The sequence below is a fragment of the Furipterus horrens genome, unplaced genomic scaffold (assembly GCF_987537825.1).
Source record: "Furipterus horrens unplaced genomic scaffold, mFurHor1.1.pri manual_scaffold_12, whole genome shotgun sequence".
Lineage (NCBI taxonomy): Eukaryota > Metazoa > Chordata > Mammalia > Chiroptera > Furipteridae > Furipterus > Furipterus horrens.
In genome coordinates, this window is record NW_028327182.1 from 16,298,280 (window position 1) to 16,317,060 (window position 18,781).

Here is an 18,781-nt window from a genome sequence, read left to right on the forward strand (position 1 = left end):
CCTATGGCGCGTCCTCATGGCCTCTGGAGAAATCTTAAGGTCAGTGTTTCCTTGAAACTAGATAAACTGACCCCCGCCGTGCCCAGCCGGGCCCCGCGGGCGCCCCGCGTGACGGCGCCCGGGCGGCAGGACCGGCCTGGGGACTAGCAGGGCGGCGCGGTTGCCCTTTTGAATGCCTCCTGCGGCTCGGAGCGCTGGCGGGCGCTGGAGTGTGAGTGAATGTAGCCCTGCGGAGCCAATGAGCTGGGACCGGATGCGATATATCCTCTGGGACAACAACTGCTCTGTTCCGCCTCGGATCCACATGACGCCACTTACTGCTGCCGCGGCCGCCGCAGAGCTCCCTGCCTCCTCCGGAAAGGCGAGGGCGCAGGCCAACCACGAGCCCCCCCGGCCGGGCCCCAGACCCTCCTCCACCTCCTCCCTCTCTTCCCCCTCCTCCTCCTCCGCACCCACCGCCCCCGCCTCGGCCTCGCCGCCGCGCCTCCACAACGCCCAGTCTGCACAACCGAGAGCTGCGCGCAGCAGCGCGAGCGGAGGAGAGGGGCCGGCGGAGCGCGCAGCGCCCAGGCCCCCGCGCCCGCCCGGCCCGCGGCCCCGCGCCGCCTCCTCTCCGATGCAGTGGCGGCCTCACGACTTGGCCATCTGGCTTTAGGTTCTCTGTAAGGCCGTTTTCTTTTCTCATTCGCTAATCTGCCAGGAAAAGAGACTCGCCGTTGGAGCTTCGGCCTCCAGTTCATTGAGAAAAAAGAGGAAATACGCCGCGTGCGCTTCTGGAAAGGGGGGTCGCCTACAGCCCCGAACTCCGGGGTGTTCATCGGCTAGGGACTTGGCACCGGATTTTCCTCTCCTGTTTTAACTCCTGCCGATTGCTCGGAAGTTGGACTTAGGCAGAGTTTGGAAAGAAGGGGGGGAAAAGTTTGCATCGGGGCTGGAATTATTTGCACAACGCAGAAGGAAGAGAATCCAACGGAGAGGGGTTGGTGCAAAGCCGCGATCACGGTGAGGCGCATTCGGCTCTTCTCCTCCTGGCGCCGTGGCGGGCGTGTTGTGGGCAACATGGAGTAGGTGCAGCCGGACCGAGAGTGGGGTCTCTCCTCGGGCCTTCCATTCTCTTAGCTCCCAGGTTCCTCGCGGGACTCCGGAGAGTTGCCCGCGGGTCTGCCTTGCCAGAGGCTCGGCCTGCCTGGGAGGGAGCTGCAGTGCGCGCCTGGTGGAGTGTCCTCGACCCTGCAATCCCACGCGCCCGCGCTCTGGGGGGTTGGGGTGGCGGACGGCTCACGGAGAGTCGGGTCCCAACCCCGCATTGGTCCCGAGTTCGGAGCAGAGAGCAGGAGAAAACACTTTGTGTTTTCTCCTGCTCTCGTTGCAGGAGCCCGCATTTCTAACCTGTTCCTCTCCCGGGGAAGGCGAGTCCTGGGAGAGGCTGTCCCCAGGCAGGAGTGCCGGCGGGACCGAGGACGCGCGAGTCACTCGCCTCACGGGGGCAGCGAGACCCCGCGAGTGTAAAAAGGACAGGGGGGCCGGGTGGAGGGAGCCCCCTGCCTCTGTTCCGTGTGGACCGAGAGCCGGTGCGGGTGGGAGCGTCGCCCTGCCTGGCGCCGGGTTTCTGCGGTTCGGAAGTGCAGCTTTCTCATTTTTCCGTTCGCCGTGGTCGGCATGGGTCACGCTTTTTTTATTTTTGGAAGATCGGGCTGACCCAACACAGGAAGAAAGTCAACAAGCGGTCGCGATCGTTTTCCATTACCTGAAATAAGTGGCAAAAGAGGCTAGTCCCCCCCCCCATTGGCCGATCTACTTTTTTGTTACTGTTTTTAAATTCGCAATCTTGTGCGTTTTTACAAAGCGTTTTCTGTGTTGGTGTGCCCCACCCTTGTGCCGAAGTCCTTTCCTCCTAATCCTTAGTCTGATCACACACTTCTTAATGGGGGTTTCAAAGTACTTTCAAAGAGAGTGGGGGAGTGAGGTCGCTCCGGGGTGGGGGCTGCGAAGGAGGCCAGGGGTCGGCAGAAAGATATAACAAGTAAAAAAAAAAGAAGTATCCCTTCCCCCAAAGATGCTTCTTTCCACTACAAGTAAACTTGCGCGGAAAGTTCCCAGTCCGGGAATGTGGGTCGTCCTGTGTGCCTGACGTGTGCCGTGGGGCCCTGGATAAAGGTATTTTCTCTAAAAAGGCAACCTCTTTTAACTTTTAAGGAACACGTTTGTGCATATGTTTACATTTTTTATGTATAGGCGAGTGCAAACTGGTGGCAGTGCCTTTTTGGTCAGTGCGCGATGGGGTCGCCCAGGGCGCGTGGGTTAGACCTCCGCGTCCCGGCTACGTGTCTAAGGCAGGGCTTTCGTCCTCGAGGCGTCGGGGCTGGAAACCCGTGCCCGAAGTTCTAGGGCCTTTGCGGGAACGCCCTACTGTGGGCTACGTGACCTCTGCCTGGGGGTGGAGTGGCGCCCCCCGGAGCTGGAGGCAGCTCTCCGGGGTGGGGGAAATTTCAGCTGGGAGGGGGGGGAATGAAGTGTGCTGGAGCGTTTCACAGCACGTCTTCTACCGAGGCGCCCGCACCCCCCCGCCTTGTCTGTCCGTCTCGAGGTTGTGCGTGGGGGTGGGGGTGGGGGGCAGCCCGGCCTCTGGGCTGCGTCAGTCCTCCGGGAGGAGAGTCCCTCGGGGCTCCGACTGTGTCCCACCTGCCGGGGACTGTGTTGGACCGCTGATGGATCCGATAAACGGAGTGAAAGCAAGACCAACGTTGTCTTGTCTGCTTTTCTGTTGGAAGGGAGATCCGGTTTCCAGCTCTGCCTTGTGCGTAATTGGGAGGCGTGTGTCACCTGCCTGGGCCTCTTTTCTAAAAATCGAAGGTTGGATAAAGGTCCGCGTTTGCCCGATTTTAGTCATGGTCAACTTAGTGGGAAAGGGGGTGATAGTTTTGAAATTTATACAGAGACTGCAGTTAAAGCGATTACTTGTCAGAATGATAGATTTGAGGTGTGACACTTGGATTTTTAAAACACATCTTGTTATCACCAACCGGTGTATGTTCTCAACTTAGAAACGGGCAAAACATTTAAGATTTTAACATAATTAAGTTCTCCTGGGCAATCAGGCAGTAAAATATTGGACTCAAGTTGAAAAGCTGCAAATAAGTTCCTGTCTTGTTGCTTGTTGTGTGAGTTTGCTTGAATGTGTTCCTGGCACCTAACAGGATTTGAATCAACTTGTTTTTAATTCTAAGACTTTGTGCCTACTGTGTATGTAGTTAATGATAGTGCATGATTGTTGTAAAATTTGTAACTGCTCCTTGGGGGTGGGGTGTCTACTTCTTGCATGCCATATTCATCATTCGGGATTTTATAGTTAGGATACTGGCTAATTCATAGTTTAAGTTATTTGATGTAAAAGCAGACTTCAAATACGAATTACTAAGCTGTATTTATAGACGCTAAAGACAAATGGCCGGGATAATCTTAAACCTTTTCAAATTTGACAAAGGTGTTTTCAACTTCTGAAAATGTCAGTTGTAATGGTTGTTTTAACATTCCTTTCTTGCAATTTTTACATTGAACCTGAACCTTGCAAATTTTCTGTTTATTTGAATAAGGAATTGTTACTTAAGTGATTGAAACAAAGATCAGCTTTGTGTTACTACACGTCACAGGATTAAAGAATTGTTAATACCCAGCCAAGTTTTTACATTTTGGCACAGACATTGATCGTGTGGCTATTTTAATAACCCCCTACAGCCACTTGGATACAAATCTGTTTCTCCGGGGGAAGTGGAAAGTGAAGAGTTAACTCAGGTGGGTGGAGAGTGGGAAGTATCCTGGGGTGTAAACTTACTCTTTCCTCTTGGGTTCTGCAGGAATTCAGATGTGTTCTAAGCCTGCTGGAGTGACCACACTTCCAAGACCTGATGGAGGCCAGAGCTCAGAATGGCAGTGGGTCACAGCCCTTGCTGCAGGCACCCCGTGACAGTGGCAGACAGCGCGGGGAGCCTGACGCTAGAGAAGCCCTCACCCAGCAGGTACACGTGTTGTCTCTGGATCAGATCAGAGCGATACGAAACACCAATGAGTACACAGAGGGGCCCACTGTGGTCCCGAGACCTGGCCTCAAGCCTGCGCTTCGCCCCTCCGCCCAGCACAAACACGAGAGACTCCACGGTCTGCCCGAGCACCGCCAGCCTCCCAGGCTCCAGCACTCGCAGGTCCATTCTTCTACACGGGCTCCTCTGTCCAGGTCCATCAGCACGGTCAGCTCAGGGTCCCGGAGCAGTACGAGGACGAGTACCAGCAGCAGTTCCTCTGAACAGAGACTGTTGGGGCCATCCTTCTCCTCTGGGCCAGTGGCCGATGGGATAATCCGGGTGCAGCCCAAATCTGAGCTCAAGCCAGGTGAGCTGAAGCCGCTGAGCAAGGAAGATTTGGGCCTGCACGCCTACAGGTGTGAGGACTGTGGCAAGTGCAAGTGTAAGGAGTGCACCTATCCGAGGCCTCTGCCATCAGACTGGATCTGCGACAAGCAGTGCCTTTGCTCGGCCCAGAACGTGATTGACTATGGGACTTGTGTGTGCTGTGTGAAAGGTCTCTTCTATCACTGTTCTAATGATGACGAGGACAACTGTGCTGACAACCCGTGTTCTTGCAGCCAGTCTCACTGTTGTACACGTTGGTCGGCCATGGGCGTCATGTCCCTCTTTTTGCCTTGTTTATGGTGTTACCTTCCAGCCAAGGGTTGCCTTAAATTGTGCCAGGGGTGTTATGATCGGGTTAATAGGCCTGGATGCCGGTGTAAAAACTCAAACACAGTTTGCTGCAAAGTTCCCACTGTCCCACCCAGGAACTTTGAAAAACCAACATAGCATCATTAATCAGGAATATTACAGTAATAAGAATTGTTCCTTTTTTTTTTTTTTTTTCTCTTTTTAACACATACGCAACCAACTAAACAGTTATAATCTTGGCACTGTTAATAGAAAGTTGGGATATTCTTTGCGGTTTGCAGTGAAATGCTTTTGTTCATGTGCCATTTTAACTGATAATGCTTGTTAGAACTCAGTTAATGGAGCTCAAGGTATGGGGTGCAGAACCTGGGGACTCACCTGTTGCAAAAGCTCATGCAACAGACACTCCTAAGCAAAATTTTTGTTTGTGAATAGTCCTTGCAAAATTTGTAAATTAGCAGATGACTTTTTCCCCCGTTGTTTTCTCCAGAGATAATGTGCTATATTTTTGTACATACAATAATATTTGCAACTGTGAAAAACAAGTTGTGCCATGCTATATGGCACAGTCACAAAATATTATACTAATATGTTGTACATTCGGAAGAATGTGAATCAATCAGTATGTTTTTAGATTGTATTTTGCCTTACAGAAAGCCTTTATTGTAAGACTCTGATTTCCCTTTGGACTTCATGTATATTGTACAGTTACAGTAAAATTCAACCTTTATTTTCTAATTTTTTCAACATATTGTTTAGTGTAAAGAATATTTATTTGAAGTTTTATTATTTTATAAAAAAGAATATTTATTTTAAGAGGCATCTTACAAATTTCACCCCTTTTATGAGGATGTGATAGTTGCTGCAAATGAGGGGTTACAGATGCAAATGTTCAATATAAAATAGAAAATATATTAACGTTTGAAATTAAACAGCTGTTTTGTCTTATTTAACTTTTTTTTTTTTTTTTTTTTTGAAGTGAAAGAAACCACATCTTATGTTAAGGCTAGCATTTCAGTGAAATAGTTTCACTTATCTATAAGATTATTTTTATCTTTTGGTTGCCGCTTTCAAGATTTGATGATTTTTGGAGATAATTCTAGCAATCAGAAATAACTGAGCATTTGACACTTATCTGTATTAATCATGAGAACTTATTTTGGTTATATCATTGCTCTTATTCCATCTGCTTTTGTAGGTTTGCTGGCTTGCCTCTGTTTTGCAGGCGTTGTTGGGGTTTTTTGTTTTGTTTTGTTGTTTTAATCTTAAACTGATTAAGGAGACTTCCTTAAAAGATTAATGATTAGACTTTATTTATATCCAGTATTAAGAATGAATGCCATGAGGCTAATTCAAGAACAAGGAAACGAATTTAGTTCAACAAACATTTATTGAATATCCTCTGTGTGTCAGACATGCAGTATACACAATAGAAACGTTTATAAATGAGGCAAAAATGTTTTCTTCACTTGGCTGATCATGGGTATGTTTTTTTTTTTAGACGCAAGATTTGTTTTATCACCGAGATCCCACATTCCTTAAGTTAGGAAAGACATGGAATATAGAGCTTGTTTCTGATTCTGGTACAGGATATCAGGAAATGTCATCCTATATTGACCTAATAATTAAAGCTCAAGCAGGACAACTTGAGAGGGCCCTGTCTTGTTTAATCAAATTATCCAGAAAAATTGTTAAATTTTACTCTGGGGGAAAAGATGCAGTGTAACAATCAGGATGTGTTTGCAGTTGTCTGTAGGGAGCAAATACAGAGCAAGCTGCTACAAGCCCATCTTGACAAATACAAGGATTTTTTTATTTGAATAAGCCACTTGATTAATTAGTCACTTTGTGGCTTATAATTTTTTTTTTTTCTTTCAGAAGCACAACCTTTTGCTGCCAAGAATCACCGGAAGTCTGGGAAATGATTTACCTGTCATTATTGCTTAATCTCTCGTTTCCTGTTCGGAGGCTCCCTCTCTTTAGTTAAGAGGTCTTAGTGTACAGGTTGTCTTTTTTTTTTTTTTTAAACTAGCTTTCAAGGAACTATATTGCCTCCTAAACCAACACATTGCTGTAAGGACCTTCAATTTCCTCTCAACTTTTTCCAAAAAACACAAGATTAAATTAATGTAGAAATGATTTACTCTTTAAGTTTCAACTTTGGAGTACTGAATGTTGCAATTCTAATACTCTTAAAATTTTAACCATTAAAATGGTCTAAGAAGAATTAGAATGTCCAAAAATTGGGCAGAGTTTCTTATTTATTGGGTAGTTTGCAAGATTTGTAAAGTACAACATATTGACTAATTAGCATTAGTCATCAAAAACTGCCATATTTACTGATAGAACTTATTTGGTAAGGAAGTAAGAAAATTTTTTCACTACATAGGCAATTTCCCAGGTGTGCTAGAGACGATTGCATCAGAGGCAATTGGCTGTTTCTTGAAGAGGTAGAGTAAATCTCTCCCCACGGTCGTTGAATCAGAATTTCTGATGGTGCGGCCTAGGAATTTGCCTTTTTAATCATTCCACTAGTGATTACATAGAGTTTGAGAACTGATTGAGGATGAGCTTCTTACTAATTTTTTTTTTAACGGAATCCAATATAAAACATAATTCACTAGGTTGAACATAGGACATAGAAGAGGATTTGGTATAAATATAAAGTCCTGATGAAAATTAAAGATAAATAGGAAATTGAATTCCTCAATAAGATTCCAACCAACCTGTTAGATGCTGAGTTTATAAGCCAGTATGGGAAAATTAAATGTTTATGTCTAAACAGGTTAAAAACAGCTGGTGCTCTTCAGTGTTAAAATGTTGCATGTTATCTCACTTGAGATGTGCAGGAATAACCACCTCAAACTCTTAATCTCTAAATTCATGAAAATTCATAAAGACAATGAATGAGGTGGAGATCAATGGCCATTGTTTTGATATTGTGACTGTTAAACATGTACAAAAATCTTAACTATATTTTTCTGGTTTCTTGCATTTTAATTTTTTTAGAAACTTGAACATTCTCTATATTGAGGTTCATTTAAAAATGACAACTTGATTGTTACTTAAAACATTCATTTATGTGTTCTGAGGAGGAGGTTTTTTTCGGCCTTGCCAAATTTCTGCCATGTTGGAGCACCCTCTGGGGATTGTCTGAAAGAAGAAAACAAAAACTTAAGTGCAGGTGCTTCAACCAAACTTTTGCTAAACTTTCTTCAATATACGTGTGTCTCAAGACTGCCTGCCTCTGGGTCACATGAGTTAAGATACTGATGATGTCAGAAAAGTGAATTTGCTCTTTGCACAGTGCTATGAGGTATCTGATAGGAAATTGGGGGCGGGGGTTGATGTAATGGATTAACTTCATATAGGTCAAAATTCAAAGTTTTAAAGAATTTATAGAGTTTCACTTTCAGTTATGTCCATAATTAGCCATTTACCTTCTTTCTAATGTGCAAAAGGACCAGAATGTCAATGCAAGAGCCTCAACTTTGAAAACTGTTTAGTCTTATTGTAGATCAAAAACAAGATTGTCATCTTATGCAGAATATTTTATGCTATTTGAGTAAAGAAAGTAGAAATAGAACATTAACTAGTTACATCAATACTGTATCAGTACCCATTGTTTGGTTTTCATTATTCATTAAGGCAAAGTGATTTTAATTAGCACAAGTGTCTCATTTCTCTGTGACATACCGAAGGTGGGTCTCCACTGATTGAAGACCAGAGCAGAATTTTAAAATAAGGCCTATCTAATTTGGCCTAATTGATCTTCAGAGTGAAGCTATATATCTGGAATATTTAATCACTGGTTTGGCTGTCCATGGGAGGATAAAACTGTCACATATATAGATCTCCTATAGTTGGTTTTCACTTGGATACCACAACGTCACCCTCCTTATATCGTGTAAAATATTTATTGAACTTAATCAGAAAACGGAGATAGGGCAAATAAATAGAGAATAACAAATTTAGCCATGGCTAGCAAATATTGTGCATATTTATTTAAAACTGCATATTGATGGACATAAAGGGTTTTTAAAAGCCATTCTTATTTGGCAACTAACATTTAAAAAAATAAACTATTAAGGGAGATTAGAATGAAGCCCGTTGCCTTGGCCTCTGAATTGGGTAGATGTGGCATGTAAGGCTTCAGCATACAATATTTCCAAAAACAGTTCTAATACGCAGAGAAGAATAATTTGGCTTAATACAAGGACCACTTGGAATGAAATTGAAGCACCAAAATAACTGGACATTTTAATTTAACATATTTTTTGAACAGCTACTTGTTACAAATTACTGGGCTAGTTGATATAATGCAAAAGGAAATGGCTAGCAATTCTAATGCACGACAGGACTTAAAGGCACAAGCAAGGTGCTGTGGAGTACAAATATCAGAAAAAGCTCTGATGTATTCTTAATAGTGGGTTTGGATGCTATTGAAACAGTTTTTACCAGGAGACATGCGACAGAATCATCATTACTCATGAAATAAAATTGTTCACCACGCTAATATTCTAAATTCTAAATGAAATGTGGAGATGTTTGATTAATATTTGGAGTCCTATATTTTTCTACATTGCTTCTCAAAGGTTCATGACCCACTAATACCTTTCCCTAAAAAATAAGGGTTAAAAAAACATACATTTTAAAGACACTTTAAGAAGTAAGTTGGAAAGGTTCATTATTCTTGCTCTTCCAGTTTTGCTGGAATTCACCCCTTGTCATTAACCCATAGATTTAGCCTGCCTCTGTATGCAGAGTACAATGAATACTTGTGAAGAATGAATTGGAGATAATCAAGCTGAGAAAAAAGTGTCTGTGATAGTGTGAAAGGAAGTTGTTGAACTTTGGAACAATTCTGCCCTTGCCAAAAAACAATGCCTGAACCCTGGCTGTTCAGGTCCATGTGATTCTCAAAGCCTACATGACCATCTCTGGCTCTTAATACAACTTACATTTTGAAACGGTTTTATGGCTTAAATAATATCTGGTTATTCACTTGTGTCCCTAGGGCTTCCAATCAAGCAGCGTTCTGGTAAATAACATTTTTGTAGCATCCTTTATTCCTCCCAGTTCTTAATAGGCTCGGTGAACCCTGTGTAGTCCCCAAACCCGGCCCTCAAGTGGGCACAAATGAGCCCTCATAACTGGTTCATATTACCAGAAACCTGTTTCTGGCCTGCCTGTTAGGAAGTTATCTTTATGAATACAGAACAGCATTGAAAGGAAGCATATCTAATGGTGACTGTGAACCAAGTGGCCTCCCATGCATCAAGAAGTGGCAGATACAGAGCCTTGAGATGTTGGCAATCTAATGGCTAGGTGTCCCAAGAGATGTTTGTCTCTGACTCATCATCACTCTGCTGGTGAGGAACTGAATCCAGGAGTGTGGGCAACCACAATCAGGTTAGGTGTCACCTGGATTCTGACACACAATTAGGATAGAGCCTAATCGATTAGTTCCAAACATTTGTCAATACTATACTTCTTGATGGACTGATCCCTTGATTAATTGTGTATGTCCTTGATCTCTCACGATAGCCTTTGTTTTAAAGTCTTATTTTTTTTTCTGATATAAATATGGCTGCACTTGCTTTTTAAAATTTCCATTTGCATGAAATATGTTTTTCTATCCCTTACTTTCAGTCTGTGTGTATCTTTTAATCTGAAGTAGGTCTCTTGTAGACAGCCTATACATGGGTCTTGTTTTCTTATCCATTTAGCTACCCTGTGTCTTTTGATTGGAGTGTTTAAGCCATTTACATTTAGAGTGATTATTGAGAGGTCCATAGTTATTGCCATTTTATTATACATTTATGTTCCTCTTTTTTTTGTTGTTTTTTTTGTTTTTTCTGTTTTCTTAAAGAAGTCCCTTTAACATTTCTTGGAATACAGGTTTAATGGTAATGAACTCCTTTAGCTGCTTCTTTTCGGAGAAGCTCTTCTTTCTTCAATTTTAAATAATAGTCTTGCTGAGTAGAGTAGTGTTGGTTGTAGGTCTTTGCTTTTCATCACTTTGAATATTTTGTGCCAATCCCTCCTGCCCTGAAATGTTTCTGTTAAAAAATCAGCTGATAGTCTTATGGGATTTCCCTTGTAGGTAACTGTCTTTCTCTTGCTGCTTTTAAGATTATGTCTTTGTCTTTACGCTTTGCCATTTTAACTATGATGTGTCTTGGTGTGAACTTCTCTGAGTTTATTTTGTTTGGGACTAATCTTTCTGGACTTGTGTATCTTTTTTTCTTCACCAGGTTAGGGAAATTTTCAGTCATTATTTCTTCAAATAGGGGCTCAGTCCCTTGCTCTCTTCTCCATATGGTACCCTGTGATATAGCTACTGTTGTGCTTGATTTTGTTTCAGATGTCCACCTATCCTCAATTATTTTTTTCTGCTATGATTGAGTGTTTTCAATTACCTTGTCTTCCAAATTGCTGATTCAGTGCTCTGCTTCATCTAAGCTGATGTTGATGCCTTCAAGTGCATTCTTTCTTTCCGGTATTGCATTCTTCATTTCTGATTGGTTCTTTTCTATGGCTTCTGTGTTCTGTTTTGTTTTGTTTTTATGCTTACTATTTCTTTAAGTTTTCACTGAGTTTCATCCTTTCCTCCCCTAAGTTCTTTGAACATCCTTATAACCATTGTTTTGAATTCTGTATCTGGTAGATTGCATGCCTTCATTTCATTTCGTTATTTTTCTTGGAATTTTTCCTGTTCTTTCATTTGGAGCATGTTTTCTTGTCTCTCCACTTTGGCTGCTTCTATATATTTGTTTCTGTGTATTAGGTAGATTTTCTATGTCTTCCATTCTTGGTAGGGTGGCCTTATGTTGTAGGTGTTCTGTGGGGCTCAATGGCGCAGTCTCCCTGATCACCTGAGCAGAAGGTCCTTTGTGTGGGTGATGTGAGCTTTCCTATTGTAGTTGATGGCTGTTGGCCCATCCATGGGTGGGGTTGGCCCTCAGGCTGGCTAACTGTGAGGACTGACCGCCACCACAATGTGTGAGCTGCTGTGCAGGGTATGATCCCACAAAGTGAAATTTGACCCAGTGAGGTGCCTGCAGAGATCTGCATTTGAGTGTCCTGCTTGTAGAGCTAATTGTGTTTTCTCTGATGTGGTCTGAAGTCCATTGCCAGGTGTGTTGGTTCTGGGGCTTCTTGGGAGGGAAACCAGTGCAGGTCAATGCATAGGAGAAACCTCAGGTACAGTGTTAAATACTGGAGATAAAAGACAGTATCTCCTGCTTGTTAGAGAGACAAAATACATAGGAAGAGGAAGTGATTAACTATCTTGGGTATGGTACGTGGGATCAGGAAACTGTCTCAGATGGGTGTTTGTCTGCAAACAGACTTGAATGATTCTCTAAAACCGGTGGTGTGTAGGAGACCACAGAGAGCCAGGTATGAAGGAGACAGGGATTCATTCTTGAATGTAAAAGAAGAAAACAGAACTGACATGAGACTAAAAGGATTAATAAATTTTAAATAAATGTCTCTTTATAAGAGATTTTAGTTCCTGACAATTGGCTTCTAATAAATGCCAGGTGTGTGCATGTATATATGTATTATTTATATATGTAGAACATCTACACTCAAGAGATGCGCACCTTCAGAATTTATTGATGTTGTGATTGCTTCTGACATTTTTTAGTGAACATAAATTTGTTTCAAGTAATAAACCTAAGTCAAACCATTCCATAAAATTCACAAAATCCCTTTGTCACCTAAAAATCACACAAAGTGAAAACCCTGCTTTAGGATGATTCTATAAATGAAATTATTAGCTAGCTTACTCTACTTCTGGTTAATTTGTGGTATGTAGACTATCTTTTATAGTAAGCGACTTTAAGTCTTTTAGAGAAAAGGTAGAATATAAATCATTGTAACTAATACTCTAGTTAAAAAATAATGTTCGGTTGTTAAGATTAAAGATCCGTTTAGAAACCCCATTTCTTCTTTCTAAACTTAACTTTAATTGTTGATAGATGGTAACTAACATGCTGTTTTCTTCCTACTCACCTCACTAGTTGACAATTTGAAGCACACTTTTGAAATAAACTTCTACTGAAACAAAGACACAAACAGGTCAGTCCCTTTGTAATAAAATTTTTCATATGACAACTTTGAATCAGGCAATACATAATTATGATAGAAGTCTGAAAAAGAAAATGTGTGAAACTATTACTGTTGGATATTAACTACCTCAAAGATCTTAATGGTATGAATATTATTAACTTCCTCAAAGATACTAATGTTGCAAAATTCATATGGCGTAATAGCAGAAACATTGGCTATAGAACCATAGGCCAGGGGTAAGTTGTTTAACTTTTTTTGTGGTTCAGCTTCTTCCCTGCAAATAGTAGGTAATAATACATACTTCATGAGTGGTCTGACAATTAAATGAGATACTACCCTTTAAATAAAGTAACTTATTAAGAGGGAACCTTTAAATACATAACATTGATAATATAGTTATATGTTCAATTTACTACAACTTATCTATAGAGAATGTATGCCTGTATAAATTCCTGTCTGTGTGTTTCTGTGCACATATAGATTTTTACAATATTTCTACAAAAACAAATAGCTATGTCAATGGGTTTATATACTTTCATTTTATCCAATGTTAATTTACTCTGACAGCAGCACCAGAAAGAAGAGTTTTATGAATTAACTCATAGCCCCAAGTACTATATCTTTACATAGATAACTTCCCAGTTTAGTGTGTGATAATGCTAGTAATTTTTGTTGTTTTGATTTTGTCAGGGCAGATGAGGGATAGTGGTACTTGTCCATTTGGGCAAAGTCCAGCACTGGCATGTAGAAGATACTCAATGAATGAATGAATCCAATAGAAAATTAAGATGCAATGAAGGTGTCTAAATAAGAAAATATATGGGCTACTGCAGTATTGGGGAATGACAGCACAGGGATCCTGGTGGCTGTTCTTTCAGTTCTCTCCCCAGAGCCACCAAACCCAGACTTCCCTCGTGGATCTTTAGTCCACACTGCCCTCCCTCTGCTAAAGCCCAAGAGACTTCCACCCAAGATGGAGGCATAGAGAGACACACATCATCTCCTTGCACAACCATAAGGATTACAGCTACCTCAAAACAACAGCAACAAACAGAAACAGACACACTGCGTCTCCCTCCACAACTAAGAGGGAGTGCAGCTGCCTCAAGACTGGAGACAACCAGAGGTTCCAGAGGGTCAGGCTGCATGGGGGTCCAGCAGACAAAGATGTGGAGGAGGGATGTTCATCCAGACAGGTGGGAGGGGTGGGGCTGGGGTGGGGAAGACACAGTGTGGCGGTGGCAACAGCGGCGGTGGCCGCTGCGGGCCAGCGGAAAGCACAGTTACATGTTTTGAAGGGTCAGGAGAGACAACTGGGGAGCGTTCCCAGCTCCTTACCAGACCATGTGGCTCACAGTCCCAGAGCCGGAAGGTCAAGCCTCATTGCTTCTGACTGTGCAGACCAGTGGGGGTTGGGGTGGAGGCAGAGGCTGCTGGTCTCTCAGCAGAGTCTGCTTGTTTGAAGAGCCCCCACAGTCCTAAGGCACCCATGGACCCACCCACTCTGGGAACAACGGCCAGGGTGGCAGCTGGAGGGGTGCCAGTCCTATGTGGAGGTGGGGGAGTGCCTAGGAGAGGGGCAAGTGCTAGGCAGCAGCATTGTGCCCTCTCAGACCCCCCCCCCCACAGCACCACAACGTGGTGAAACGAGTCACTCTGTACTGATGAATACCTAAGGCTCTGCCCCTTACAATGTAACAGGAGCGACAGCTCTACCTAAGACACAGAGGCAAGCAAACACAGGAGCCTGTCAAGATGAGGAGGAAGAGAAGTATGGCCCAAAAGAGGGAATGGATCAAGGTTCCAGTGGGAGAACTAAGCGACGAGGAGATAGTCAACCTAACATATGTAGAGTTCAAAACACTGGTGATAAAGGTGCTCACAGGCTTGACAGATATGCTTGAGTATGGCAAACACATAAGAGAAGAAGTGAAGGCTATGCTAAATAAAATGAAGGAAAATCCACATGAAACCAATGGTGAAGGGAAGAAAACTGGGGTTCAAATCAATGATTTTGATTATAAGAAAGAAAAAAACAGTCAACCAGTACAGAATGAGGAAACAAGAATTGAAAAAAATGAGGAGAGGCTTGGGAACCTCTGAGACAACTTTAAACCCAACATCTGAATCATAGGGATGCCAGAAGGAAAAGAGAAAGAGCAAGAAATTGAAAACTTATGTGAAAAAGTAATGAAAGAAAACATTCCTAATTTGGCAAAGGAATTAGACGTACAAATCCAGGAGCACAGAGAGTCCCAAACCAGTTGGACCCAAAGAGGAAACCATACCAAGACTTATCATAATTAATATGCCAAAGGCTAAAGATAAAGAGAGAATCCTAAAAGCAGCAAGAGAGAAGCAGAGAGTTGCCTACAAAGGGTTGCCTATAAGACTATCAGCTGATTTCTCAAAAGAAACTTGGCAGGCAAGAAGGGACTGGCAAGAAGAATTCAATGGGATGAAAAGCAAGGACCTACAACCAAGATTACTCTATTCAGCAAAGCTATCATTTAGAATGAAAGGGCAGATAAAGTGCTTTCCAGACAAGGTAAAGCTAAAAGAGTTCATCATCACCAAGCTATTATTATTTGAAATGTCAAAGGGACTTATTTAACAGAAAGAGGATCAAAACTATGAACACTAAAATGACAACACATTCAACAACTATCAACAACTGAATCTAAAAAACAAAAGCAAACTAAGCAAACAACTGGAACTGGAACAGAGTCATAGATATGAAGATCATATGGAGGGTTATCAGCTGGGAGGGGGGAGGAGGAGAAATGGGGAAATGGTGCAGGGATTAAGAAGCATAATTGGTTAGTACAAAATAGGGGGAAGTGAAGAATAATATAGGAAAGGGTGAAGCCAAAGAACTTATATGCACGACCCGTGGACATGAACTAAGAGGGGTGGAATTGCTGGGGGGAAGGGGGTACTGGGCAGAGGGGAGCAAGGGGGATAAAATTGGGACTATTGTAACAATATAATCAATAAAATATACTTAAAATTAAAAATTAATTGATTAATCAATTTTTTAAAACTTACCTTTTCCTTCTTTCAGGGTTCTTTGGGGGTGGGGGGCAGCTGTACGATGATATTGTCTTTATTCACACTGTCTATCCTTCTTATCTGATCATAAGGTTTTTAAAGACAGGATGAGGACTTCTTTCTGTCTGCAGTGCTCATCACAATGCCTGGCACCATGTAGATGCTCTGTAAATTTCATTTGAACTAATGGGTTTTTATTAACCACAATCCAGCCATTATAGGGATGGTTGTACTATGAGTTTATGAGTATTCTAGATACTCATGACCTTTCAAAATATTTTTTCTTAGCTGAGCAGCCTTTGCAGCCACTCCATCGCTAGGCTTTCCTAGTGGCAATGAATTAGATCGCAGAATTGGACAGTTTTATTAATTTTTTTAAACCTTTGGTAGCAGTCAAATAAAACGAGCAATAATTTCCCTCATTAACTTCTTCACTGCCCCAAAGGACTCTACTAGCCTGAAATAAAAAGGATCCTCAAATGCCCTAAAGACAGATGCCAAGTCTAGCAGGGATATACTTACAACATAAAAGGGAGAAAAAAGCGGGGGGGGGGGGGGGACACCTTGAATTTGTGATCATCCTGGGTAGAACTTCTTTAAATTAATTGTGTGCGCCCATCACCTGGGGCTCCTGATAAAATGTAGGTTTTGCACAATAGGTCATGGAGGGGTCTGAGATTCTGCATTTCTAGAAAGCTTCCTGTGATAGTAGTTGTACAGAACCTGTGGGTGTGCTGATCACCCTTTGGGCAGTATTAGTTCAGAGTTCTCCAGAGAAACAAAACCAATAGGATACTTATTTTAAGGAGTTCACTCATGTGATGATGAAGTCTGGCAAATCCAAATCTACAGTGTTGGACCAGCAGGCTAGAGATCCAAGAAAGAGCCAATGTTGCCGTTCAAGTTCAAAGGCATCTGCTGGCAGAATTTTCTTCTTTCTTGGAGAAGGTAACTCTTTGTTCTATTAAGACCATCAACTGATTGGATGAGATGCACTCACATTACAGAGAGCAATCTACTTTATTCAAAGTCTGCAGGTTTAAATGTTAGTCTCATCCAAAATACCACCTTCACAGAAACATGTTTAACCAAATATTCAGGTACCAGGGCTGGGTCAAGTTGACATATATTATAAAACTCACCATTATAAGGAACAAGGATCTAGGGAAATGCTTGGTTCTTAATTAGAGTAGTTATGTCTGATTTGCTTTATGACTACATCACAAATTCACTGCCTAGTGACAAAAGAATGGGACTTTAAAAAATGGGACACTAAACTTCCTGTATTAAAGAGAAAGCCATACGAAAGAATATAAAATATCTTTCTTTTCTGAAAATTGATATATTTAAAATAACTCTGAATATGTAACTAACTTTATAATAGAACAATTTAATGTGTGAACTACTTATTAGAGCTTTGGTGGGGCTCTAGGAAAGCACCAAAATTTTTATTTTCATGCAATGCAAACAGCAGTCAAAATCACTAACTTTTGAACTTGATAGTATCTCATGCTGATGCCATAACTTGCTGGCTGAAGGTCTTGGGGTGGTTGCTCAGCATCTCTGATCATCAATGTACTCACATCAAAGGGGGATTGAAACCATTCTTTTTGTAAATTGTTTCAAAATTAAAACTATGTTATATCACCGCTGCTTTCTTTAAACTGGTTTTTATGATCCTTGACAAGACAAGGGCTATTTCGTCTCCCATATCTAAGACATGCCTTGGAGTTGCAAATATTTGTGGCCTGAATGAACGCCAATAAACAAAGCACTTAATGAACAGCAACTTTGGTTGTTAGGTGGCCATTTCACTTCCTTTATAGGGTGAAGCAGGGTAGAAATAAAAGCATTTGAGGGTCAATATAATTATGTAGCAATGTATCCTACCTCTGTTTTCCCCCGTGACTTTTACATTGAGACCTTAAGATGTAAATTGGGGCCACATCTGTGCAAATTATAATAATTCATTACATTTTATGGCCATGAATTACATTACAGTACTCTGCTGTTGACATGTTGCTTTCTCATACGGTATCTCATTTGGCTTTTGATCCTCACAGCCCTGAGATGCTTGCAGAACAGATAGTGATGTTCTTATTTTCCATAAGAGGAAACTGGAGTTTATGTAGATGAGAGAATTATGTAGCAAGCTCCAAATCATAAAGTAAGCAAGTGAAAATATCTTCAAGCCAGACTTTTGATTCCAAGTCCTATGTTTTGATAATATCATAGTTGTTTTTATAAATGCTTGTAGAGAAATGTCTCTTAAATGTATATTCTACATTGATGATATTTTTGTTCTGTCATCTTCACACATAAACAACAGATTGTTATTTAAAATTAGGCTACTCCAAACTAATTCTTACATGAGATCTAATACTATTTTTGTTCTAATTTTCATTGCCATTGTTATTATTCTTTCAAATCAGTTCATTAGTAATTGAGCTCATCTAATTACTCTCAGCAATTCTAATCTTATAAAATAGCAAAAGAATACACAGACTTTTTAAATTTTTTATACATAAATATTTAATTTGGAAATGTATCTAAAGAGAAAGCCATGAAAATATACTTTCTACCCTTTCTATGCTGCATTTAATGAATCAGAATTGAGAAAGTTGAACAATATAAAAGAGTTCTTTCATGGTCCTTAAACTTAAGAACAATTTATGTAATGGTTTACTTAAAATTTTCCATTTACTTTTCTTGTCAGCTGTCATATGGAAACATATCATTTCATTTTAATTGATTTTCCTAATCCTAATAACTATAGAATGCAATTATTTTGTGACTCTAATCAGATTAACCTAAAAATAAAGTTATGAATTTAAAAATAAAACATTAAGTTTTGTATTTTATTTGAATTTGATAGAACTCTTAAATAAAGTTTGCCCCCAAAATATACCTAGTTTAAATTGTGAACTTACCAATTT

At 41.4% G+C, this 18,781-nt stretch overlaps 1 protein-coding gene across 1 annotated transcript; it reads left to right on the top strand.

Annotated features, from left to right (window-relative positions):
* The first annotated feature begins 627 nt into the window (after positions 1-627).
* On the top strand, positions 628-5,647 carry SPRY2 (sprouty RTK signaling antagonist 2). Its single transcript, XM_090258538.1, has 2 exons — positions 628-1,002; positions 3,855-5,647. The coding sequence occupies exon 2, from the start codon at positions 3,906-3,908 to the stop codon at positions 4,851-4,853; it is 948 nt and encodes a 315-aa protein (XP_090114664.1). The 5' UTR covers positions 628-1,002; positions 3,855-3,905; the 3' UTR covers positions 4,854-5,647.
* Positions 5,648-18,781: the final 13,134 nt, after the last annotated feature.